At 37.1% G+C, this 21,851-nt stretch overlaps 1 protein-coding gene across 5 annotated transcripts in view; it reads left to right on the top strand.

Annotated features, from left to right (window-relative positions):
* Nucleotides 1-21,851, top strand: part of CDK8 (cyclin dependent kinase 8) — a 114,845-nt gene that overhangs the window by 41,923 nt on the left and 51,071 nt on the right. For all 5 annotated transcript variants that reach the window (XM_029210231.1, XM_029210230.1, XM_029210234.1 and 2 more), the window contains exons 2-4: nucleotides 3,499-3,574; nucleotides 14,905-15,015; nucleotides 18,302-18,442. In XM_029210231.1, the coding sequence (XP_029066064.1) occupies nucleotides 3,499-3,574; nucleotides 14,905-15,015; nucleotides 18,302-18,442 (328 nt within the window). The remainder of the gene's footprint in view (nucleotides 1-3,498; nucleotides 3,575-14,904; nucleotides 15,016-18,301; nucleotides 18,443-21,851) is intronic.

Genomic DNA, 21,851 nt, shown 5'->3' with positions numbered 1-21,851 from the left:
GACTGAACGTAGGGGACGAATCTTTTTCCTCTCCAGGGTGCCTTTTTACAAAAAAGTGTTGTGTGCATGGCTAGATAAATAACTGTGCTCTGTAAACCACAAAGCACTATTATGTTATGATGGTAATTATTATTAGGTGATTTTTAAGAGGCAGTTGCGTTTTTGATAATCACACATCTTTTCAAAGTTTTTTTGTTCTCCCATTTTACCTTTCTTTCTGATAACTTACTTTTATAAAATATAAAACATTAACTACTTGGGATGGGGGAGAGAACTGATTGCAGATTAGAATTTTTTAGCTCATTTTGAAGACATTTTCACATGGCTGTCTTTAACAAAGAGAAAGTCCAGGGGGTGTTGTCAAGGAGGTGAGTTAGTCTCTGGTTTAATTTATTTCCTTCCCCACCGCTCTCTCTCTCTCTCTCATTAGAAGGCTCAAGTCTAGGAAGTTATCCTCAACAGTAGATATAACAGAACCTGTTACACTCCTGGGTTGACCATCTGGTTAAATCAGTACCATGCACATGAACTGTCTAATCTCTAATAGATTTATTCTGATCCCAATTTCATTTTATTTTTGTGTCACCCTCTTTAATGTCTCCTTTAATTCTTTCAGAAATCATTCAGACTTGGTGAACATTAAGTACAGATATTCTTAGTGTATTTTTAATATAATGTGTGCCCATGGTGCTTTACAGGAAAGTACTTGTAAATCTGATTGTCGTAAAACAAATCTTTTTTCAGAAAAATAATGTAATTGTGATTTGTTTTTACAACTAAGGATATGGTGTAAATATGTTATAAAAGGAAAGATAAAGTTACGTAAACTTTATGGATAACTTAAAATGATAAAGTACTAAACTTATTGATTTTATAAGGAGTTACTCATCTGTTCAGTCAAACCTTAACTCCGGCTCTGTCACTCTGCCCTTACTTTTAGTTGTTTTTTTTTTTTTTTTGCAGTACGTGGGCCTCTCACTGTTGTGGCCGCTCCCGTTGCGGAGCACAGGCTCTGGATGTGCAGGCTCAGCGGCCGTGGCTCATGGGCCCAGCCGCTCCCCGGCATGTGGGATCCTCCCGGACCGGGGCACGAACCCGTATCCCCTGCATCAGCAGGCGGACTCTTAACCACTGCGCCACCAGGGAAGCCCCTTACTTTTAGTATTTGACCTCATTTCCAACATCAGAAAAATAATGAAAGCCATCAAAATGAGAACTCCCCTGACTTTTTGCCTCTGAACCAACTTCTTTGCACCTGTATCTATCCTTTCCTCCCTCCTTTGTCTTCCTGTTAACAATGGAAGACACATTTCTCCTTCTCGCTCTGAATCTAATCTCCCCCCAGCATTTCAGTCTTTGCTCTTCTCGTTTTTCCCTCTCATCTCCTTTTCTCTGAGTTCTTCCTTTCAGTACTTAACATAATCAAGCCTCTTACATCTTAAAAAAAATTCTTTAACCTTGTGTATTCCTCCAGCTGCTGCCTTATTTTATCACCTTCAAAGAATTACCTACTTTCATTGTCTCAGTTGACTTATGCCTCCTTCATTCCCCAGCCTTCTGCAGTATCTGCCAGTACGTCACTGCGACTATTTTTGCCTAGTCCAGTGTCCCCTGGTGACTTCATCGTTGCTAAATTCAGTGGACATTGCTCACTCCTCACCTCACTAGACTTCTCGGCGGCTTCGGATACTGTTTACTATTCTGCCCTTTTTGGAAAATCTTTTTCTTACCAGTCCTGCTCTTTGGCCTCCCCTCATGTACTCTCCTGGCTTGGTTGACAGTATGTATATGCTGATATCTTCAGCTTTCTCTTGAGCTTTAGACGTGCTCATTCAGCTTGCCATCCCCACGTAGGTGTCTCACAGGTACCAGACTCAGCCTGCACACAGTGGAGCCATCATCTTCCTGTTCCCTCCGACCTTTTCCTCCTGCTGTGTTTCCTGTTCCGGGGGATGATGTTGTGTTGGCCTGTTCCCTGGGGCAGGAGTCATTATGTCTGACCCCATCTCCTTCCTCATCCCCAGGGTTCTGTCCTTTGTGCTGCTGGTCTGCCTTCCGTCACTCCAGTCTGTCCCCTTGGCAGCAGCCAGCATCATCTCCCACCTGAGTAGTTTGGACACTGTGGACTTAGCTGGTCTCTCGGTTTCCTGTCTTTATTTACTGCCCCCCAACATTTAAAAGGCCGCCAAAGCAGAGGAGGATTGATATTCTCCTGTTTAAAAATTGTTAACGGAGCGTCTCCTCTTGTTCTTGGAGTATAAAAAGACTTTTATGATCTGGTTCCTAACTGTATCCCCATCCTCATCTCCCGTTGTTTAATGTATATTCTTCAAGTGCTTTCCCCTCACCTCATGTGCCCTCACACTTTGTTCCCCTCTTAACACACACACACACACACACACACACACAGCACAGTTTTCAAAGTGCGATCTGGGAAGCTCTAGGTGTCCTCAAAATCCTTTCAGAGGGTCTGCAAGGTCAACACTGTTTTCATAACAGTGCTATGTTATATGCCTTTCTTCACGCTGATTCTCGCGAGTGTACAGTGGGTTTTTCTCAAAGGTGACGTGACACGTGATGATGCCATTGCTCTGGTGGATAATGGATATGTGCTTTTGTAGGTTGTGTTTTTTGAGTTCCCATTTTTCAATTCTAAGAGGGTTAATATTGATAGAACAAACAGAACCTCTTCAGGGTCCTCAGAGACATCTAAGAGAGTAAAAGGGTCCTGAGTCCAGAAAGTCTGAGGACTGCCATTTGGGCCTCAGTGAGATGGGATTTCCTCTGAGAAGGCTTTGCCTGGGTCTCCAGGCAAAAGAGTGACTTTTGGGTAGCTCTGCGGTTCGTACTTGCTCTGTCACAGCATTATCATATTGTCTTGTGGTGGGTTAGTTATCTCTCACCACCAGTAGCCACAGAAAGCTCCATAAAGGAAGGAATTCCCTTGTATCCCCAGGACTTAGCACAGTTCTGGAGACACAGTAAGTGCTCAGTAAACATATGTCGAGTGAATCCCTTTGAAGGTATTTGGGGATATGAACTATATAACGTGTTTTAAATCATAACCATTTTGTACTTTATGAATGATGCATTCATTTCTTAATTTTTTTGACACCCCAATATCCAAATGGGCTTTAAGAGACCATGTTTTATATATGCACGCACACACGCACACACACACACACACACACACACAGGAAGTGTATACATACTAGAGCAGAAAGAACCTATTATTGGAAGTCAGGAGCTTCATTTCTGAATCTTTCTCTTCTGCAAATAACCATAGAGCCTTGGACAAGTCTTTTTATTCCTTGGAATCTAACTTCCCTCATCAAGTAATGGGATTGGAATAGATTACCTCAAGTTTCTCCCATATGAAATTATGTGATTATATTTGAAAGGTGTCAAAGTGTATGTGATTTATATATTTTTTTATTTTATTAAAAATGCACATACATTTAGATTTATCTGTATATTAAAATAACTTTGTTTTTACAGGAAAGATGATAAAGACTATGCTTTAAAACAAATAGAAGGAACCGGGATCTCTATGTCGGCATGTAGAGAAATAGCAGTAAGTGAAGCTCTTTTTATCATCATTATTGTCAGCTGATTTATGGGTGTCACCTATATAGGTCTCTGAATTGTATTTGTCACATACACACATTAATTGAAAGTTGAGAAATATTTTTCATATCTACTATCTATAGCAAAATACATTTGTTTTTTAAAGAGAAGTAAAGGTGGCATGTAGTTCTAGTAAAAATTTCTATGTAAATTCACTTATTTCGGGTTAAGTAAATCTCAGTTGTTTATGTAACTATATATTTTTCCAAAAAATGTCACTAAATAGTTAAGGATCCAGTTATTCTTATTATTTCATTGAGTGCAATAAAATTGTTTATTATGTTATATGTTAATTCATATAAAATTAATATTTCTATTTTAATAAGATGAGATTAATGTCATTACTTATGAACTTAAAATGAGATTATTTGATTTTCATTGTATCTTTCTGTTCATTTGAATAAGTAAAATTATATACCCCCCCTTTTTGGAGGCATACCATTGCCATATGGTAATTAGAATCTCAATTTGATTCTGAAGGAAAATATTCTTCATGTTAATGCATTATTAAATAATTATTCTTACATTTAAAGTGAGTATTCTCTGAGACTTTACTTCAGCTTTTACTATTGTGAAACTATGGGTCCAAACTTGTCTTTTCTGTCTTTAATCAGAATATTCTAGAATATATATTGTAATAATCTTTACTTTTATTGCTTTCAGCCCTCTGTCTACACAGATATAGGCTGTTGCGACCTGGAGGTATTAATTTAAATAATATTACTCTTTTAACAGATTCTGTACCGCTGGGTTTTCAACTAAGAGTCATTTATTGTGTATCATGTTGACAGGAACTAGACCAAGAAGTAAACGTAGAACACATAGAGCAAGTCAGGATCCCTGGCCTTAAGCGTTTGCACACTGATGAGGAAAGGCTTATAATTCTTCTAATAATAGGAATGGTGTGCCGAGCACTGTGGTAGCAGGGAATAGAGAATGGGAAAAGGGTATATGTATCTAAACTAGAGAATCAAGGAAGGTTTCAGATTTTGGAGGACACGTAAGAATTACCTCGATGAAGGAAGAATAGGAATGAGATGGAGGGCATTCTTAACCAAAGGTATGCTGTATTGGAAATTATATTTCATTTCATTGATAAAATTCTTATACTCTTGTATCTTGAGGCAAGATATCTGTACATTAACTGTCAGTTCTGCAGCATCTACTATTCTCTATGTTCTAGTCGCTTTTAAAGAATTAAAATCTGTTGAACTATGGTCAGTGATGTTGGGCATCATGATAGGGATGACCTTTAGAGGGGCAGGGAGGAACCAGAGGGGAGACAAGGGGGAGCTTTCAGGGTGCTATTCTGTTTCTTGGTTTTGCTCTGGGTCTGGTCATGTGGGTTTCACATGTGAAAACTCACTGAGCTGTCATGTGCTTTCCTCTGTCTTTATTATTCTTCAGCAAAAAGTTTTAAAATCAAACAAAACTCCATTCATTTCAGGAACAGACATTCTTAGCTTTTTATCTATGTTGATAACTGTAAATGCAGTTAAGCACAATAAGGAGAATGAAAGCTTATTTTTAACGTACTTGATTGTGGTTCTTCAACCTAAGGTGAGCAGAAATTTTTAATTTTGATGAAGTCTCATTTACTAGTGTTTTCCTTTTATGACTGTTGTTTTCTGTGTCTGGCTGAAGAAATCTTTATCTACTCACTAATTGTGAAGATGTTTCCCTTTGTTTTCTTCTAAAGCCTTACAATTTTAGCTTTACTTCTAAGTCTATGATCTGTTCACTTCATTTCTGTTTGTAGTCTGATGTAATGTTTGAGCATCTCCTCCCCTCACCCCATGTGAATGTACAATTGTAGCATCATTTTTTGAAAAGATTCTTTCCCATTGAATTCCTTTGGCATCTTTGTAAACAATTAAATGACTGTAAGTGTTGGACTATTTCTGGGCTCTATTCTGTTCCATTGATCGCTTTGTCTATCCTCAGCCAATACCAGATAACTCTACTTTACATACAGCAAGACTTGAAGTGAAGTGGTATAATGCCACCAGCTTTATTTTTTGTTGCAGGATTGTTTGGGCTATTTTAGGTCCTTTGCATTAGCATGTACATTGTTGAATTGGCTAGTAATTTTTATTTCTAAAAAATGCCTGCTAACATTATGGTTTGCATCAATTCAGGGAGAACTGAATCTTAATAATATTGGAACTTCTAAGCCATGAAAGTATGTGTTTCTTTCATGGCTTAGAAAGACATACTTTTCCACTTTTTAAGGTTTTTAAAAAATTTCTCCCAACAATGTTTATAGTTTTTTAGTGTGGAGGCTTTACACACTTGTTGAATTCATTCCTAAGGATTTTATGTTTTCTGACATTATTATACATGGGATTATTTTTAAATTTTTGTTTTCCACTTGTTTGCTTCTGTATTCAGAATTGATTCTTAAAAAATATATAAATTATATTTCTAAATTCACTGGTAGGTTTGGTGATGTCTTTGGGATTTTCTACATAAGTAATTGTGTCATCTATGAATAGGAATAGTCTTACTTCTTTCTCTCTTTATGCTTTTGATTTTTTTCTTTTGCATTGGCTAGAGCCTCTCAGAAGATGTTGAATGGTGGTGAGAGCAGGCATCTTACTTGTTCCCAGTCTTGGGGGAAAGTGTTTTCAGTGTTTCACCATCAAGTTAAATGCTAGCTATAAGTTTTTTATAGATATCATCAGTCAGGCTTAGGAAGTTCCCTTCTATTTTTTTGTAAATGGTAATGAATTTTATCAAATGCTTTTTTTCTACATGTCCTGAAATGACTATATAGTTCTTCTCTTATTCTGTTATATTGGTAGACTACATTGATTAATTTTCTAACATTTATGCAGTTTTGCAGTTTTGAAATAATCCCTGCTTGGTTATATATCACTTGATTTGATTTACTAAGGTGTTGCTGAGGAGTTTTAGGTCTTTTGAAGAATGTTAGCCTATGATTATCGTTCTTGTAATGTTTTTGTCTTTGGTATCGAAGTTGTGCTGTCCTCACGGAAAAAGTTAGGCAGCCTTTCTTCATCCTCTGCATTCTGACAGAGTTTCTGTATGGCTGGCAGTTATTCTTCCTTGAATGTTGGACAGAATTCACCGACCAGTATTATTTCCTTAATAGATATAGAGCTCTTCACATTTAATATTTGGTCTTGTGTATGATAAGTCCTATTTTTTATGCAATTTGTTCATTTTGTTTGTTACTGAATTTATTGGCACAAAGTTGCTAATAACATTCTTATTATCTTTTCACAAATGTGGCTCCTATAGTGGTGTCCCTATTTCATTGTGGACTTGGTAATTTGTGTTCTCTGTCTGTATCATTGATTTTTGCTCTTATCTTTATTATTTCTTCTACTTACTTTTGGCCTGCATTTCTTTTTTATTTTCTTCTTTTTTTAAATATTTATTTATTTATTTAGACTGCACCAGGTCTTAGTGGCGGCACATGGGATCTTCGCTGTGGCATGCTTAGCTGCGGCATGCAGACTCTTAGTTGCGGCCTGCGGACTTCTTAGTTGTGGCATGCGTACTTCTCAGATGTGGCATGGACTCTTAGTTGCGGCATGAATGTGGGATCTAGTTCCCTGGCCAGGGATCAAACCCAGGCCCCCTGCATTGGGAGCATGGATTCTTACGCGCTGGACCACCAGGGAAGTCCCTCTTTTTTATCTTCTTAAGGTGGACCATTAGGTCATTGATTTTTTTAAAACAGTTCTTTTCTAATATAAGCAATTAAAACTATAAATTTGCCTCCAAGTAGTGTTTTACTTGCATTCCACAAATTTTGTCACATTGTATTATTATTATCATTTAGTACAAAATAATTTACATTTTCTTTGTGATTTTTTTCTTTTATTCATGGATTATTTAGAAATATATTGTTTAATTTTTAAATATGTGAGGCTTTCCAGATAATTTATTGTTGTTAACTACTAATTTTTTTCTGTTGCGGTCAGAGAAAAGAGACTATATTTTAGCAATATATACTGAAATATTTATAGATGAAATCATATGTCTGAGATTTACTTCAAAATAATTCAGGGTGGGGTGGGAGGAGCGGATATGAATATTGATAAAATGAGATAGGCTGTGAGTGGATGATGATACATGGGGGTGGTTCTATTTTACTATTCTATTTACTTTTGAAAATTTTTCTATAATAAAAATTCAAAAGGAAAAAGGATCCCATCTGTCTGACAAGTCTTCTCAGACCTCACATTTATTATGGAAGTCCATTGTCTGAGAAGTCCGGTTTCCCCACCAGTCACCTCCATTATTCTCTTACGATCTACACCCAGTTTGTTCCTTTCATAGCATTTATTACAAATTATAAGGAGTTTCTTTTTATTTTTTGTTAACTTATTTTCTGTTTGTGGTCCTACCTTTGCCTGACTGGAATGCATTTCTTCACCAGTGTGTGCTAGCTCTTACACATAGTCTTTTGTTTAGTAAATAATTGTAAAAGGGAGGGAAGAAGGAAAGAACTCTGAGACTTTCTACTGAAGTGAAGAGCTTTGCATGTCTTCATCCTCACTGTATTCTAAGAGGCCTGCTGTGTATTTCCAGAGCTTTCTGTGAGTCATGATCCCTTTAGCTTAGTGGTGTTCAGAACTCTTCAGTGGGCTCTCTGTGTACCAAGGGGCTGCCTTGTAGTTCAGCTGCTGTTAAAGCCCACATCTGCTTTAACCTAGGCACCTCAGGTTTTTAAAATTTTTCTTTAATTAATTTGCAAGAATTCAATTGAAGAAAAGTTTCCACAGTTTAAAAAAAAACAAATAATTTTGGAATAATTTTACTGATGCTTTTATAGTAATTTCAACTCAACTCTCATACTTAGGGCATACATTTAGAATTTATTATTTTTGCTATATTGTAAAATTTTAGTATTAGAAATCAATGTTATTTTGAGAATATTAGAGGTTTTCTTACCTATTTCTCACCATGTAAGTGGTATTTATTGACAAGATAGTTTTAAATGCTATTTATTTTTTATTTGTACTTTTAGAGTTCAGATTAAGTGTGATATTGTGTGGCATTAATTAGAATGAATTAAGTTTATGATGAATGATGTTTTAAAACATTTGTATTTTTACCAGTGATCTTAGTACTCAGGAAATTATAAGATTTTATTCCCAGTAGAATTAGGAAAACTTAGGTGGTTTCTGTGATGAAACCATTGTATAAATTTATTTAAACCTTTTTCCATTAAACATTTTTGGACATAAAATTTTCAAAAAGGCAAAAACATCTTACACAGTGCCAAGAAGAGGCATCTGCAGCCCATGGGCTCTGTGTGGGGTGCTGAAGCCCATCAGGTGTGAAAACTGCTCGCCACCCCCAGTGTCTGAGCACCCGCCTCACGGGGTTCCATGGAGCACTTAAGACCCTCCCCGGGTTACCTGAGCTCCCATTCTGGCTTTACCACTCAACTGGCTTGTAGGACCCAAAGCAGGTGATGTAATTTCCCCGTGTTGTAGTTTCCTCTTTGTAAAATGAGAATAATAGTTATCTCATAGGGTTTTAGTGCATGAGGAGCGTAGGTCACTTCTGGGACACAGGAAACTCTGGGTGCACGTTAGTTCCTCAGTCAATGCCAGTTAGCACTGCTGCAGCCACAGCACGCGAACTGCCTGCTCACTTGAACTTGTCTGCTGCCAGAGGACTTCAGTGGAAGGTCTCAGCGCATTTTATATCCCGGCACCTAGTGCAGCATCTGCCACAGGGCCTGGCATGTGGCAGGCATTAGCTCTGCTAAATGTAGCCCAGCTTCCTGGTCTTCTGGAAGTGCTTCAGCGTAAATATTTACTTAGAGGCATTTCGCCACTGAGACTCTCAGCTCCATCTCCAATCCCGCAGAGACCCATCTCCCAGCATAGCGTGTTGTACTTACTCAGTAGTAATAGCTATTTACTGTACTAGTTTGCCAAGGCTGCCATAACAAAATACTGCAGACTGGGTGGCTTAAACAACAGGAACTTATTTTCTTACTGTTGGAGGCTGTTGATCCAAGATCAGGGCACCTGCAGAGTTGTTTCTTGTGAGGCCTCTCTCTTTGGTTTGCAAGTGGCCACCCTCTTGTGGCCTCTTCATGTGGTCATCTCTCTGTGCGTCTAATCTTCTTTTCTTGTAAGCTCACCATTCAGATTGGATTAGGGCTCATCCTACTGACCTGTTTTTAACTTAATTGCCTCTTTAAAGGCCTTATCTCCAAATAGAATCATTCTGAAGTTCCGGGGGTTAGGGCTTCAACACAAGAATTTTGGGAGGACAGCCCATAACACTTACCATTACTTACTACCATAGTAATAGCACTTACTATTAAAATCATTGCCCTCAAAGACTTAATATTTGACTAATCAGATTTTTTAAAAATAAAAGTGGATTGATTTTTTGATGAAAGCATTGATCTTAGTCCACAGTTTAGAAGCCAAAGAGTGTGTTGTATGATGCCCTTTAGTTGGTGTATTTTCTTTATTCGTGAACTCAGTTATTCATGTCTTTACCAGGTATTTAATGAGCACGTACCAGGCAGTGTGCTAGAAACTAGCAGTGCGGTGCTGAGCTAGACACAGTGCCTACCATTGTCCAGTTCATAACCTAGTATATATTTAAAATATCTGTGTCTCTGGATGATAAGAATTACTCCCCCTGGGTGTTAGATCTTGGGACGTGTTGTTGTTAGACCAAATTACTGGCTTTGTATTTTAGAAATTAATTAATTTTAAAAGCATTTGAATCCTGATTCTAACCACTACCTAGGAATGTGACCTTGAGCAAATTATTTAATCCCCTTACACCACCATTTCCTCTTTGTAAAGTAAGAGTATAAATATTTCATAGGGTAATTCATGATTAAGTGAGATAGTGCATGTCATATGCTTAGCCCCATACTTGGCACCTAGGAAGAGCTTAATAAAATGGTTGCTGCTGTTTCCTTTTTAATACAAGAGCTAAACCTCATCTTGGAGGTGAGATGGAGGTGACATCTAAGAATAGCTTTATATGTAGGTTTCTAATAATTGGAGAGAGCTTTTGCCAAAGCTTTGGAGTTTGTTTGTTATAATTTCTACCCTGCTGATTTCCAGAAAGGATTTGAAATAGCTGCCCAGCTGAGAAGTGTGTTCCAGTTGCGAGGTAATGGAGAAAACCCTGACCCAGAACTGACATGCACTTAGGGCCAGGTCCACTCTTCCAGCCAACTGGCTGAGCTTGGGCGACCCTGAAGTCCAGGCTTTCCCGTATCACATTCTTTGCCTTGTTTATTAATTAGCAAATGGTCAGTTTTAGATATTGACCTTAAGTTTCTGAGAACTTGTGTATATCTCTGGAGTTTCATAAGTTGTAAATTATATTCTAAAAGCAGAAATATATAACTTGAATTTAATCTTGCTCCTGAATAAAATAACCATCACTTCCAGTGAGTAATCATTAATATAAATGACTTAATATATAGTCCATTCATAGTCTTTCCTTTGCTGAATTCATTTCAGAGCCCCTAATATATTGTTAACATTACATTTACCTTGATACTTGTTTTGGTGAAGAGTGTTCTTAGAAAAGGTACTGAAGTCCTAAGTTCTAAAACCTTGACTTTCTCACATGTCTGTCATGTATTTGGAACACATTTGCAAGGCACTAAGTCAGTTCTAACTGATAGAGACAGAATATCAGGCTTCATGAGAAGTTTTTTCTTGTCATTGTTGCTGTTGTATTTGTTTTTGCATGGTGGGGTGGGAATGCTTTTTAACTTACGGATCATTAGGGCCACTTGGGTTATTAAATGGAGATAAAATAAGGAGATAAAAGATTTTAAATAGAAGAATGTCTTTCTAGGAGATGAGAAGGGTTAATAAACCCATGCAAATGTGTTCTACTTGCAAGTTTCTGTCTGTATAAGCTCTTTATTATTTTGTGAAAAGTTTACAAAATTTTATTCAACTTTCCTTTGTAATTTATAGAAAAAATACGTACTGTATCTCACAGAGTTACAGATCTTAGTTCTTATCTGATATTTGGTGGCGATGAATGTTGTATTTTCTATTGTTGCTGTTACAGTTGTCCCTTTGCATCCATGGATTCAACCAACCATGGATAGGAAATATTGGGGGGGGGGATTTCCAGAACATTCCAAAAAGCAAAATTTGAATTTACCATGCTCCAGCAACTAATTACATAGCATTTACATTGTAATAAATATTATAAGTAATCTGAAGATGATTTAAAGTATAAGGAACTTGAGCATTCGGGGATTTTGGTACCCTCCTAGGGCAGGGTGGGGTTGAGGGGTGGTCCTGGAATCAGTCCCCCTCAAATATTGAGGGACGACTGTAGATAGTTTTTTAAAATAATTAAAGCTACAAATTTGTTTTAAGTTTAATTGTTTTGTGATGTCAAAACATAGGCAACTAGTAGAATGGGAGAAAATATTTGTAAATCATATATCTGCTAAGGGATTAATATCTAGACTATGTAAAGAATTACAACTCAATAGCAACAACAAAAAACCCAATTCAAAAATAGGCAGAGAGGGTTTCTCTGGTGGCATAGTGGTTAAGAATCCACCTGCCGATGCAAGGGACACAGTCTGAGCCCTGGTCCGGGAAGATCCCACACGCCGCGTGCAACTAAGCCCATGCGCCACAACTACTGAGCCTACACTCTAGAGCCCGCATATTAGATATTAGGCAGAAGACTTGAATAGACACTTCTCCAGAGAAGATATACCTGTAAGCACATGAAAAGATGCTTATCATTAGTCATTAGGGAATTACATATCAAAAGCACAGCAAGATACCACGTCATACCTATTAGGATGTGACTATTACAAAAAGAAAATATAAAAAGGTAACTAAAAGTTGGTGAGGGTGTGGAGAAATTGGAATTCTTATGCATTGCTGACGGGAATGTAAATGGTAGAACTGCTGTGAAAACCAGTTTGGTGGTTCCTCGAAAAATTAAACATAGAATTATCATATGATCTAGCAATTCCACTCCTAGGTATTTACCCAGAGAATTGAAAGCAGGGACTCGGGTACCTGTACACCAATGTTCATAGCAGCATTATTCACAGTAGCCAAAATGAGGAAACAATCAGTGTCCATTAGCTGATGAATGAATAAACAAAATGTGGTATATAAATGGAATGGAATGTATTGGGTTGGCCTAAAAGTTTGTTCAGTTTTCCCGTAAGACAGCTCTAGTAACACTGAGTTGTCTTTAACTTCATTAGAAACAATTTTGTTAGATTGTATTGTGACAGCTGTCATATTAGTATGCATTTTAAAAAAAACATCAAAATTGGTGAGTTTTTGTGTAGCCTTTTAATATTGATGATGGAAGAAAAAAGCAACATTTTTGGCACATTATGCTTTATCATTTCAAGAAAGGTAAAAACACAACTGAAACGAAGAAAAGATTTGTGCAGTGTATGGAGAAGGTTCTGTGACTGATCGAACGTGTCAAAAGTGGTTTGCGAAGTTTTGTGCTGGAGGTTTCTTTCTGGACAATGCTCCACGGTCGGGTAGACCAGTTGAAGTTGATAGTGGCCAAATCGAGAACTTAATTGAGAACAATCAACGGTACATCACTTGGGAGATAGCTGACATACTCAAAATATCCAAATCAAGCGTTGAAAATCATTTGCACCAGCTTGGTTGTGTGAATCGCTTTGATGTTTGGGTTCTGCATAAGTTAAAGAGAATAAAACCTTCTTGAAGGTATTTCTGCAGGCGATTCTCTACTCACATGTAGTGAAAACGTTCCATTTTTAAAACAAATGGTGACGGGTGATTAAAAGTGGATACTAGTGCTTCCCTGGTGGCACAGTGGTTGAGAGTCCACCTGCCGATGCGGGGGACACAGGTTCGTGCCCCGGTCTGGGAAGATCCCACGTGCCGCGGAGTGGCTGGGCCCGTGAGCCATGGCCACTGAGCCTGTGCGTCTGGAGCCTGTGCTCCGCAACAGGAGGGGCCACAGCAGTGAGAGGCCCGTGTACTGCAAAAAAAAAAAAAAAAAAAAAGTGGATACTGTACAATAATGTGGAATGGAAGAGATCGTGGGGCAAGCGAAATGAACCACCACCAACCAGACCAAAGGCTGGTCTTCATCCAAAGAAGGTTGTGTATATGGTGGGATTGCAAGGTAGTCCTCTATTATGAGTTCCTTCTGGAAAACCCAACAATTAATTCCAACAAGTACTGCTCCCAGTTAGACCAACTGAAAGCAGCACTTGACGAAAAGCTTCCAGAATTAGTCAACAAAATGCATGATCTTCCATCACGATAATGCAAAAACCACATGTTTCTTTGATGACCAGGCAAAAACTGTTACAGCTTAGCTGGGAAGTTCTGATTCATCCGCTGTATTCACCAGACGTTACACCTTCGGATTTCCATTTATTTCGGTCTTTACAAAATTCTCTTAATGGAAAAAATTTCCATTCCCTGGAAGACTGTAAAAGGCACCTGGAACAGTTCTTTGCTCAAAAAGATAAAAAGTTTTGGGAAGATGGAATTATGAAGTTGCCTGAAAAATGGCAGAAGTAGTGGAGCAAAACGGTGAATACGTTGTTCAGTAAAGTTCTTGGTGAAATTGAAAAATGTGTCTTTAATTTATACTTAAAAGCCGAAGGAACTTTTTGGCCAACCCAATACTTGGCCATTAAAAAGCTATGAAATTCTCATGCATGCAACAACATGGATAAACCTTAAAGACGTTATGCTGAGTGAAATAAACCAGACACAAAAGGGCACATACTGTATGATTCTACTTATATAAGGTACCTAGAATAGGCAAATTCATAGAGACAGAAAGTAGAATAGAGGTTACCAGGGGCTGAGGGGGAGAGGAAAGTGGGGAGTTATTGTTTAATGGGTCCAGAGTTTCTGTTTAGGATAATGAAACAGTTCTAAATGGATAGTGGGGATGGTTGCACAACATGGTGAGTGTACTTATGCTTCTGAATTGAAAATGGTTAAAATAGTGGTTTTTAATGTTATGTGTATATTTTACCATAATAAAAACATTAAAACAAAACAAAAAAAGAAACCAACTAAACAATAGCAACCATACAGACAGATTTACACAGTTATATCTTTTCAGTATCTTTTCTCCACTGATTTTTACTCATTTTTATGGGCATCTCAAAATTGTATGGGTACTTATTAGAATTTTAGGATTGATTGCCATTAGGTTTGTATTGCCTTTGAATTACAAATGGTATGGGGTTTTTAATGCTATTTTTATGGCAAAGATTTTTAATGAATCTCCTTTGTTTTGCAGTTACTTCGAGAACTTAAGCATCCAAATGTCATCTCTCTTCAGAAGGTGTTTCTGTCTCATGCTGATAGGAAAGTATGGCTTCTGTTTGACTACGCTGAACATGACCTCTGGGTAAGGTGAATTGTTGGTGGACATGGAGCCATGGTTTCAGTTGGAGATTAAGAGGGACTGACTGAAAACAATTTTGGGAGCTCATCTTTGTATGAGATTTACATTTTTTTTTTTTTTTTTTGGTACGCGGGCCTCTCACTGTTGTGGCCTCTCCCTTTGCGGAGCACAGGCTCCGGACGCGCAGGCACAACGGCCATGGCTCAAGGGCCCAGCCGCTCCGCGGCATGTGGGATTTTCCCGGACCGGGGCACGAACCCGTGTCCCCTGCATCGGCAGGCGGACTCTCAACCACTGCGCCACCAGGGAAGCCCTCAGCAGATTATTTTTAAAATAGGATTTACAGAAGCCTTAAGTAACTATAAAATTTACTCCTTTATTAAATATAACAGCTACATTTTTTTAAAAAAACCTGAAAGGCCATCTTGGGGTTAAGATTAATGATATATATAGATGAAAATCTATAATAGGATAGCCCAAATAATTTTGAAACATAGAAAACTTATATCCTGATCAGTCTTGGGTGAAGAACCTGTTAACACAGATTTCAGTTTAAAAAACAAAACAAGTAAACAAAACCCAGTATTACATCAAGTTAATTCATTAGCAACTACTTCAGTACTGTGAGATATATTTTTCTGATATTTACTAAGTAATAAGGTCTTTAAATATTTCACTGTGTTTTGCATCCTATCTGTATTTACTAAATTAGCGTGACTGTGCATTTATTGAGCTAAATAAAAGAGAAAACATATGCAAGGGATTATAGTATCCTGGCTCAATTTCAAAATCTTCAAAATAATTCTTTCATTCAGCTGTAGTTCGTAAATGCAAATACAAAATTTTGAAATAAAACTAGCACAAATCCTAGTAAAACTGTTTAAAAGTAAATTCACCTTCTGAAAATAGTTAAATAGTTTTAAACTCTTTTGCTAATTTCCAGAAGTATCCTCATTTACATAATTTTAACTTTAACAGACTTCAGAAACTGAAACTTATTTTGGTGTCATATGCTTTCAGATTTAGAAAAAAATATTTTCATACTGTTTGTAGATTCCTGTTTTCCATGACTAAATGTGGTTTGATTCAAATTATTTTTGTAAGTTATCTGGAAAGAACTGTTTTCAAACAGAAAATAGACACATGAAATTTTCTCTGTTTTATGAAACTATTGTCCAAGGTTCATACTGGTTGTAAATATTTTTTTCTTGTTGGCTTCTGTTCTTTTAAAAGAGATCTAATCTAATCAAATTAGGATTCTGTTAATAAAAATTCATTACATCAGGGTGGCCAGTATTGAATTGAACATTCATCATACTGAAATCTAACACAAAATCAAATTATATAATCCAAATTTATGAGAAAATATCCAGGCTGGTTTATAAACGTGATTTGTAATAAAACATAGTTGAGCGTAGGAGATCGCATTGTATTCACTATGGTTTCTCACAAACAGGTATGTAATATTTAATTTTATATGTAGGTATAATTATGCTTTCGCAGATTATACTGCGTGTAATGTTGTGCATATAGTCACCATTGGCTTCATCATCATCTTATTAATACTCATTTAAGCCAGATAAGTACTTTAAATGCTCATTTTAATAAAAACCAAATGGTGATTCAATTTTATTAAAACCTATTCTTTATCCATTTTATTTTCTTATTTTAATTTGAATATTGAAATGAATTAGATGGGGTAAGGCAGCAGAGGGTAAGGAAACAGTTGCAGTAAAAAGAGTCATTTAAAAAAATCACTTAGGTGTTGGTGAAATCTTATGGTATACATATTGCATATTTGTTATATTGCCCTGGAATAAAAATGAAGGTAAAAAATTCTCTTACTGTAGTTTTTTGTAGTTATAAAATATTGGTTAAAAAGTAATACCCTAATGAGAATATAACTAAAGAAGTGGTATATGGCATCAGTTGGTTATCTTACCTCCCTAAATATTTGTTCCTTTCATTCTTACTCTCGCAGGTTTTAATTTTTTTTAATGTATTTTAGTCTTTTTTTTTTTTAAGCTCTGAGGGCCACTGGTTCTTCTTAAGGTGAACAGACTTTTGATTGTCACATCATTTCTTAGGATAGGTGACAAACAGTCTAGATCATTAAGAGTTATTGTAGCTCTGTTTTGTTTGCCTTTTATTAAATACTTTAAAAAAATTACTGAGAAGGAAGTTAACATAATGTAATGCTGCTACGAAAGCATAGATTAATCATACTACATATGTACTGACTGATACCCCTTACCTTCTGAAATATACCTTTGCTTTTTATTTTTTCTTTGGAAGATAAAACTGCTTCACTCATTAGTCATTAGTTGTTTCTTACCCATTTTCTACCTCTATATCATAAGAAAGTAGAAATGAAAAGGTTAATGTATAATATTAAATATATCACTCCTCTTTTAATTATTTTTATTAAGTTCAAGAATACGCCTGATATTCCCTCACAAATACTGGTCAGGAGTCTGCTCTTGCGCATGTTAGACACAGGCATGTGCACAGTGGTGCACACAGCAGAGTTGGCTGCAGCTGACTTGTAGATTTTCTTGCAGTTTAAGAGCGCTTTAATTAAAACGAAACCTGTCAAGAGTTTGAAACATTGGATCTTGTTTCTGTTGAGGTACATTTATTTGTAAAATGATTTTTCTGTTTATAAAGTGGTATTGTGTTTACTGGATGTCCACTAACATTATATTGATACCTAGAAACCTTTGATGGATGTTACAAGGCTGTTTTTTTTTCTCGTCTGAAGAAGCTTTCATATTTCTAATTATGTCCAGTGTGAATTGGTCATTTACGTGTTATTCCTTTGTGCTTGGGTGTACTTAATTGAAATATTTTCCCATTTGCTTTCTTTATAACTCATGTATTGTAAATAGGTACCACATCTATGCTATGTCAGCCAGCCAGAACTCTATCTGTTCTTTTTTTTTTTCATTTAATCACTGCAGAATAAAAAATACTCTTTTCTTGAAAATTTTCACCAGATAAACAGGGGTCAAGTAACTCTGAAAGTAATTTTTAATTATACTTTAAAAATAAAATCACATTACTTCTCTGTTGTCATCATTTATTTTCTGAGACTGTATCATATGCTTAGGAAATGACATTTTAGCTCTAGTTATTTGGAAAATTTAAGGTTATTTATGTTATCCAGCAGAACGTGAAATTATATTTTCAAATCTTCGGAAATCCCTGAGTGTTTTTCTGTTGGGAAAATATTATATATCAAACTGTCTTTCCTTTTTTAAGCTTCTGGTGATATTTTTCTTTCTTTCAGCATATAATCAAGTTTCACAGAGCGTCTAAAGCAAACAAGAAGCCAGTACAGTTACCTCGGGGAATGGTGAAGTCACTATTGTATCAGATCCTAGATGGGATTCACTACCTGCATGCTAACTGGGTGTTGCACAGGGATTTGGTAAGTTGAAATGTAGTTAGGTTTAAGCCAGAAAGATGCATTTGGAGTTGGATGATTTTTTAGTTGTCTCTAGATATCTGTGCTATACAGGCCTGCAAACCTTATAGAGGAAGTGGGAATGCTAGTCTCAAAACTAGCCTAGCCTTGTGCTTTTGTGTAATGCATCCTGCTTCTTGACATACGTTAAGCTGGTGCTTAAGAGGTGAAAGAGGGCACATTTGTTTTGCTAAGCTTTCGGGGTTTTTTTCAAGTCTGTAAATAACGTATTGGCCTGCTTTACATTGAATATTATATGCCAGACAAACTCTAGAAGTTGGTATGTTTATGAGTAACTTGAAAATAACCCTTTGGAGCCTACTGTATCCTAAGTTGTATATTAGAAGAGGAGCATTCATCTGCTTATTTTTAAACCCACTATGTTAGTAGCAGTCTCTCTGCCAACAGCCTTTAATAATCATGATTGAGTACATTATTGAGTGCCTTGTCATGTTAAGCTGCAATAAATTTTTACGAATTTAGAAACTTCAGAAACTGACTTTATTTTTATTTCACATGGCAGAATAGTTTATGCCCTTTTTAAAAAAACCCATATAGCATTAAATTGGTGATTAAATGGTGCATTGTTCATTAAATCTTCATAGATTTAAATTATGTAAATCTCAAATTCCCCTTTTCCCCTTTCATATTGCGTAATGTAGTAACTCTAGTAAAGTGTGCCTTCATTTCAAACAATTATAAACACAATGCTGGAAGTGATGACTTGGTCTCTAGTCACATGTGTACATTAGGAAAAAACCCGTCGCCAACTTGGAGGTGGAGCTGCTCTGCCCCTCACGCAGATATTCTTTCCAGGCTGCTCTGTGTTTAATGCATTCAGTCTCTGGCCTTCAGTCAGGTGTTTTAGTTTCTAGTTCTTTCATCTGTCTTCAGTAAATCTCCTTGAAATAAGTTTAGTGGTAGTTATTTTATCTCCAGTTGTCAAATCTAGAAACCATTTAGAGTAGGACCAATAACACATCAGAAATTTGGTTGAAATAACTTTTTCCCTTATGCAAAAAATTTTCCTTTATTTTTAATAGAATTAGGTTATTTTATTTATAAACAATGAATTTATAGAACATGAATGTGAAAAATCCTTTGTCGTGGGCTTCCCTGGTGGCGCAGTGGTTGAGAGTCCGCCTGCCGATGCAGGGGACACGGGTTCGTGCCCCGGTCCGGGAAGATCCCACATGCCGCGGAGCAGCTGGGCCCGTGAGCCATGGCCGCTGGGCCTGCGTGTCCGGAGCCTGTGCTCCGCAACAGGAGAGGCCACAGCAGTGAGAGGCCCGCGTATCACAAAAAAAAAAAAAAAAAAAAAAGAAAATCCTTTGTCGCTCTGTGAAGCTGAATATAAATTTCAGCTTTTAGGGGTAGAGTCAACTTAGGGAAAAACTATTACTACTTTTGAGTTACTGACCTTTTTTATGATTCTAGAAGAATAGAATCTGGTTTTTCCCCATAGAGTTAATTATGCTACGATAACGCTGCATTTTCTTTCTAATGTAAGTATTTTCTCATCATTAAAATATGTATGTTCATTAGATGAATACAAACTGATTTTTAAACCAGTATTTAATTTTTATGTTAATGTATAATATCCCTGAACTACTCACATTAGTATTAACTACAGTAGTGAAAATAATTTCAAAGTCTGATTTCTTTTGTGTCTTTCTTGGGAGAGCTCTTTCTATTGATACGGCCAGAACAAGTTGTCTTTGGCACAGAGACAGTATAGAGCAGGTTATCTCAGAAGTCTCTGTTGGTGGTGTACCAGGAGACAGATGCAGTGGAGCAGTGCACTTAGGTGCAGGTGACAGAGGGATGCACTGTCTGTAGCTGATTTAAAAATAATAAACAGACGAAAAGTAGTTACTTTTTAAAAATTTCTTTATTAATTATTCTTGGCTGTGTTGGTTCTTTGTTGCTGCCCACGGGCTTCCTCTAGTTGCCATGAGCGGGGGCTACTCTTCGTTGCTCTGCGCGGGCTTCTCATTGCAGTGGCTTCTCTTGTTGCAGAGCACGGGCTCTAGGTGCGCGGGCTTCAGTAGTTGTGGCACGCGGGCTCAGTAGTTGTGGCTGGCGGGCTCTAGAGCGCAGGCTCAGTAGCTGTGGTGCACGGGCTTAGTTGTTCCGCGGCATGTGGGATCTTCCCAGACCAGGGCTCGAACCCGTGTCCCCTGCATTGGCAGGCGGATTCTTAACCACTGAGCAACCAGGGAGGCCCGTTACTTTTTATTGTTACCGTATGCTGGCAATTCTGAACAGTATCAGTGATAAAATATTCCTGTTCACTGAGTCAAACCGCTCCTACTCCTGTGCCCCTCTTGATATGCCACTGCTCTCTGTTTAAAAGTGTGTTCATCCAAAATATTTTGTAAAATGTAAGCGGTTGTTTTTCTGCTGCTGCCTCCTTTGGCTTTCCCATCTGAAGTGCAGTTTCCTGTACTGTCTGTGCGTGACTTCTTAGTGATCTTTCCAAACTCCTGACCCTTCTGTGCATCACAGGCACACTGCACCATCGTCTCCTTAAAACTATAACCTCTGTCCCAGGCTGGATCTTACTGTTTCAGGTACCTGCCTCTTGAATTATTCTTCAGTTCTTGAAGGAAAGATTCATTATCATAGTTTTTTTAAAAATACGTGCCCACCTTCCTGCCAGCTGAAAATTAAATTTTGGAGTTTGATATTATATAGTTTTTCAACGATAGCTACATAAGATATTCATATATGGAGTAATCAAGTATTTACTCTGAAGAACATTCTTTAGAAGCCGTATGATATGCCTTTTTTTAACCCCTTCTCAAATAGTTGTTATGATTTGCGGATGAGATATTTACCCTATGAGAATGAATATAATTACGAGTTAATTATATTCTGTGCTCCTTTCAGTCAGGTTTAGATGAAATGAGGCGATACCAACCTTAATAGGTCTACGTAGATATTTGTTTGTTTGTTTGTTTATTTATTGGCTGTGCCACATGGCTTTCAGGATCTTAGTTACCCAAGCAGGGATCGAACCTGTGCCCCCTGCAGTGGAAGCGTGGAGTCCTGACCACTGGACCACCAGGGAAGTCCCTACATAGATTTCTAATGTTAATAATTGAACCAACTGGTTAAGTTGCTGACTTGCCACAAGAAACTTCATATTAAGGTGGATAATTGGCATAGACAGCCTAAAAACACCATTTGAAAATAGCCCAGAATGTTACTGAAGCTTTTGCTTAATAGCATTGGCTTTATTATTAATAGAAATACTGATTTGAGATGATAGAGTTATGAAGTTCTTTGATATATATAGTTGTTATTTAATAAATAAAGATTAATTTTGTCACTACTAATGATTATGTAGTAGCAGATCAGTAACTCAGTA

The sequence above is a fragment of the Monodon monoceros genome, unplaced genomic scaffold (assembly GCF_005190385.1).
Source record: "Monodon monoceros isolate NGI ecotype Baffin Bay Population unplaced genomic scaffold, NGI_Narwhal_1 Super_Scaffold_8, whole genome shotgun sequence".
Lineage (NCBI taxonomy): Eukaryota > Metazoa > Chordata > Mammalia > Artiodactyla > Monodontidae > Monodon > Monodon monoceros.
The sequence above is the reverse complement of the archived record's forward strand: the minus strand, read 5'-3'. Positions and strand labels throughout refer to the sequence as shown.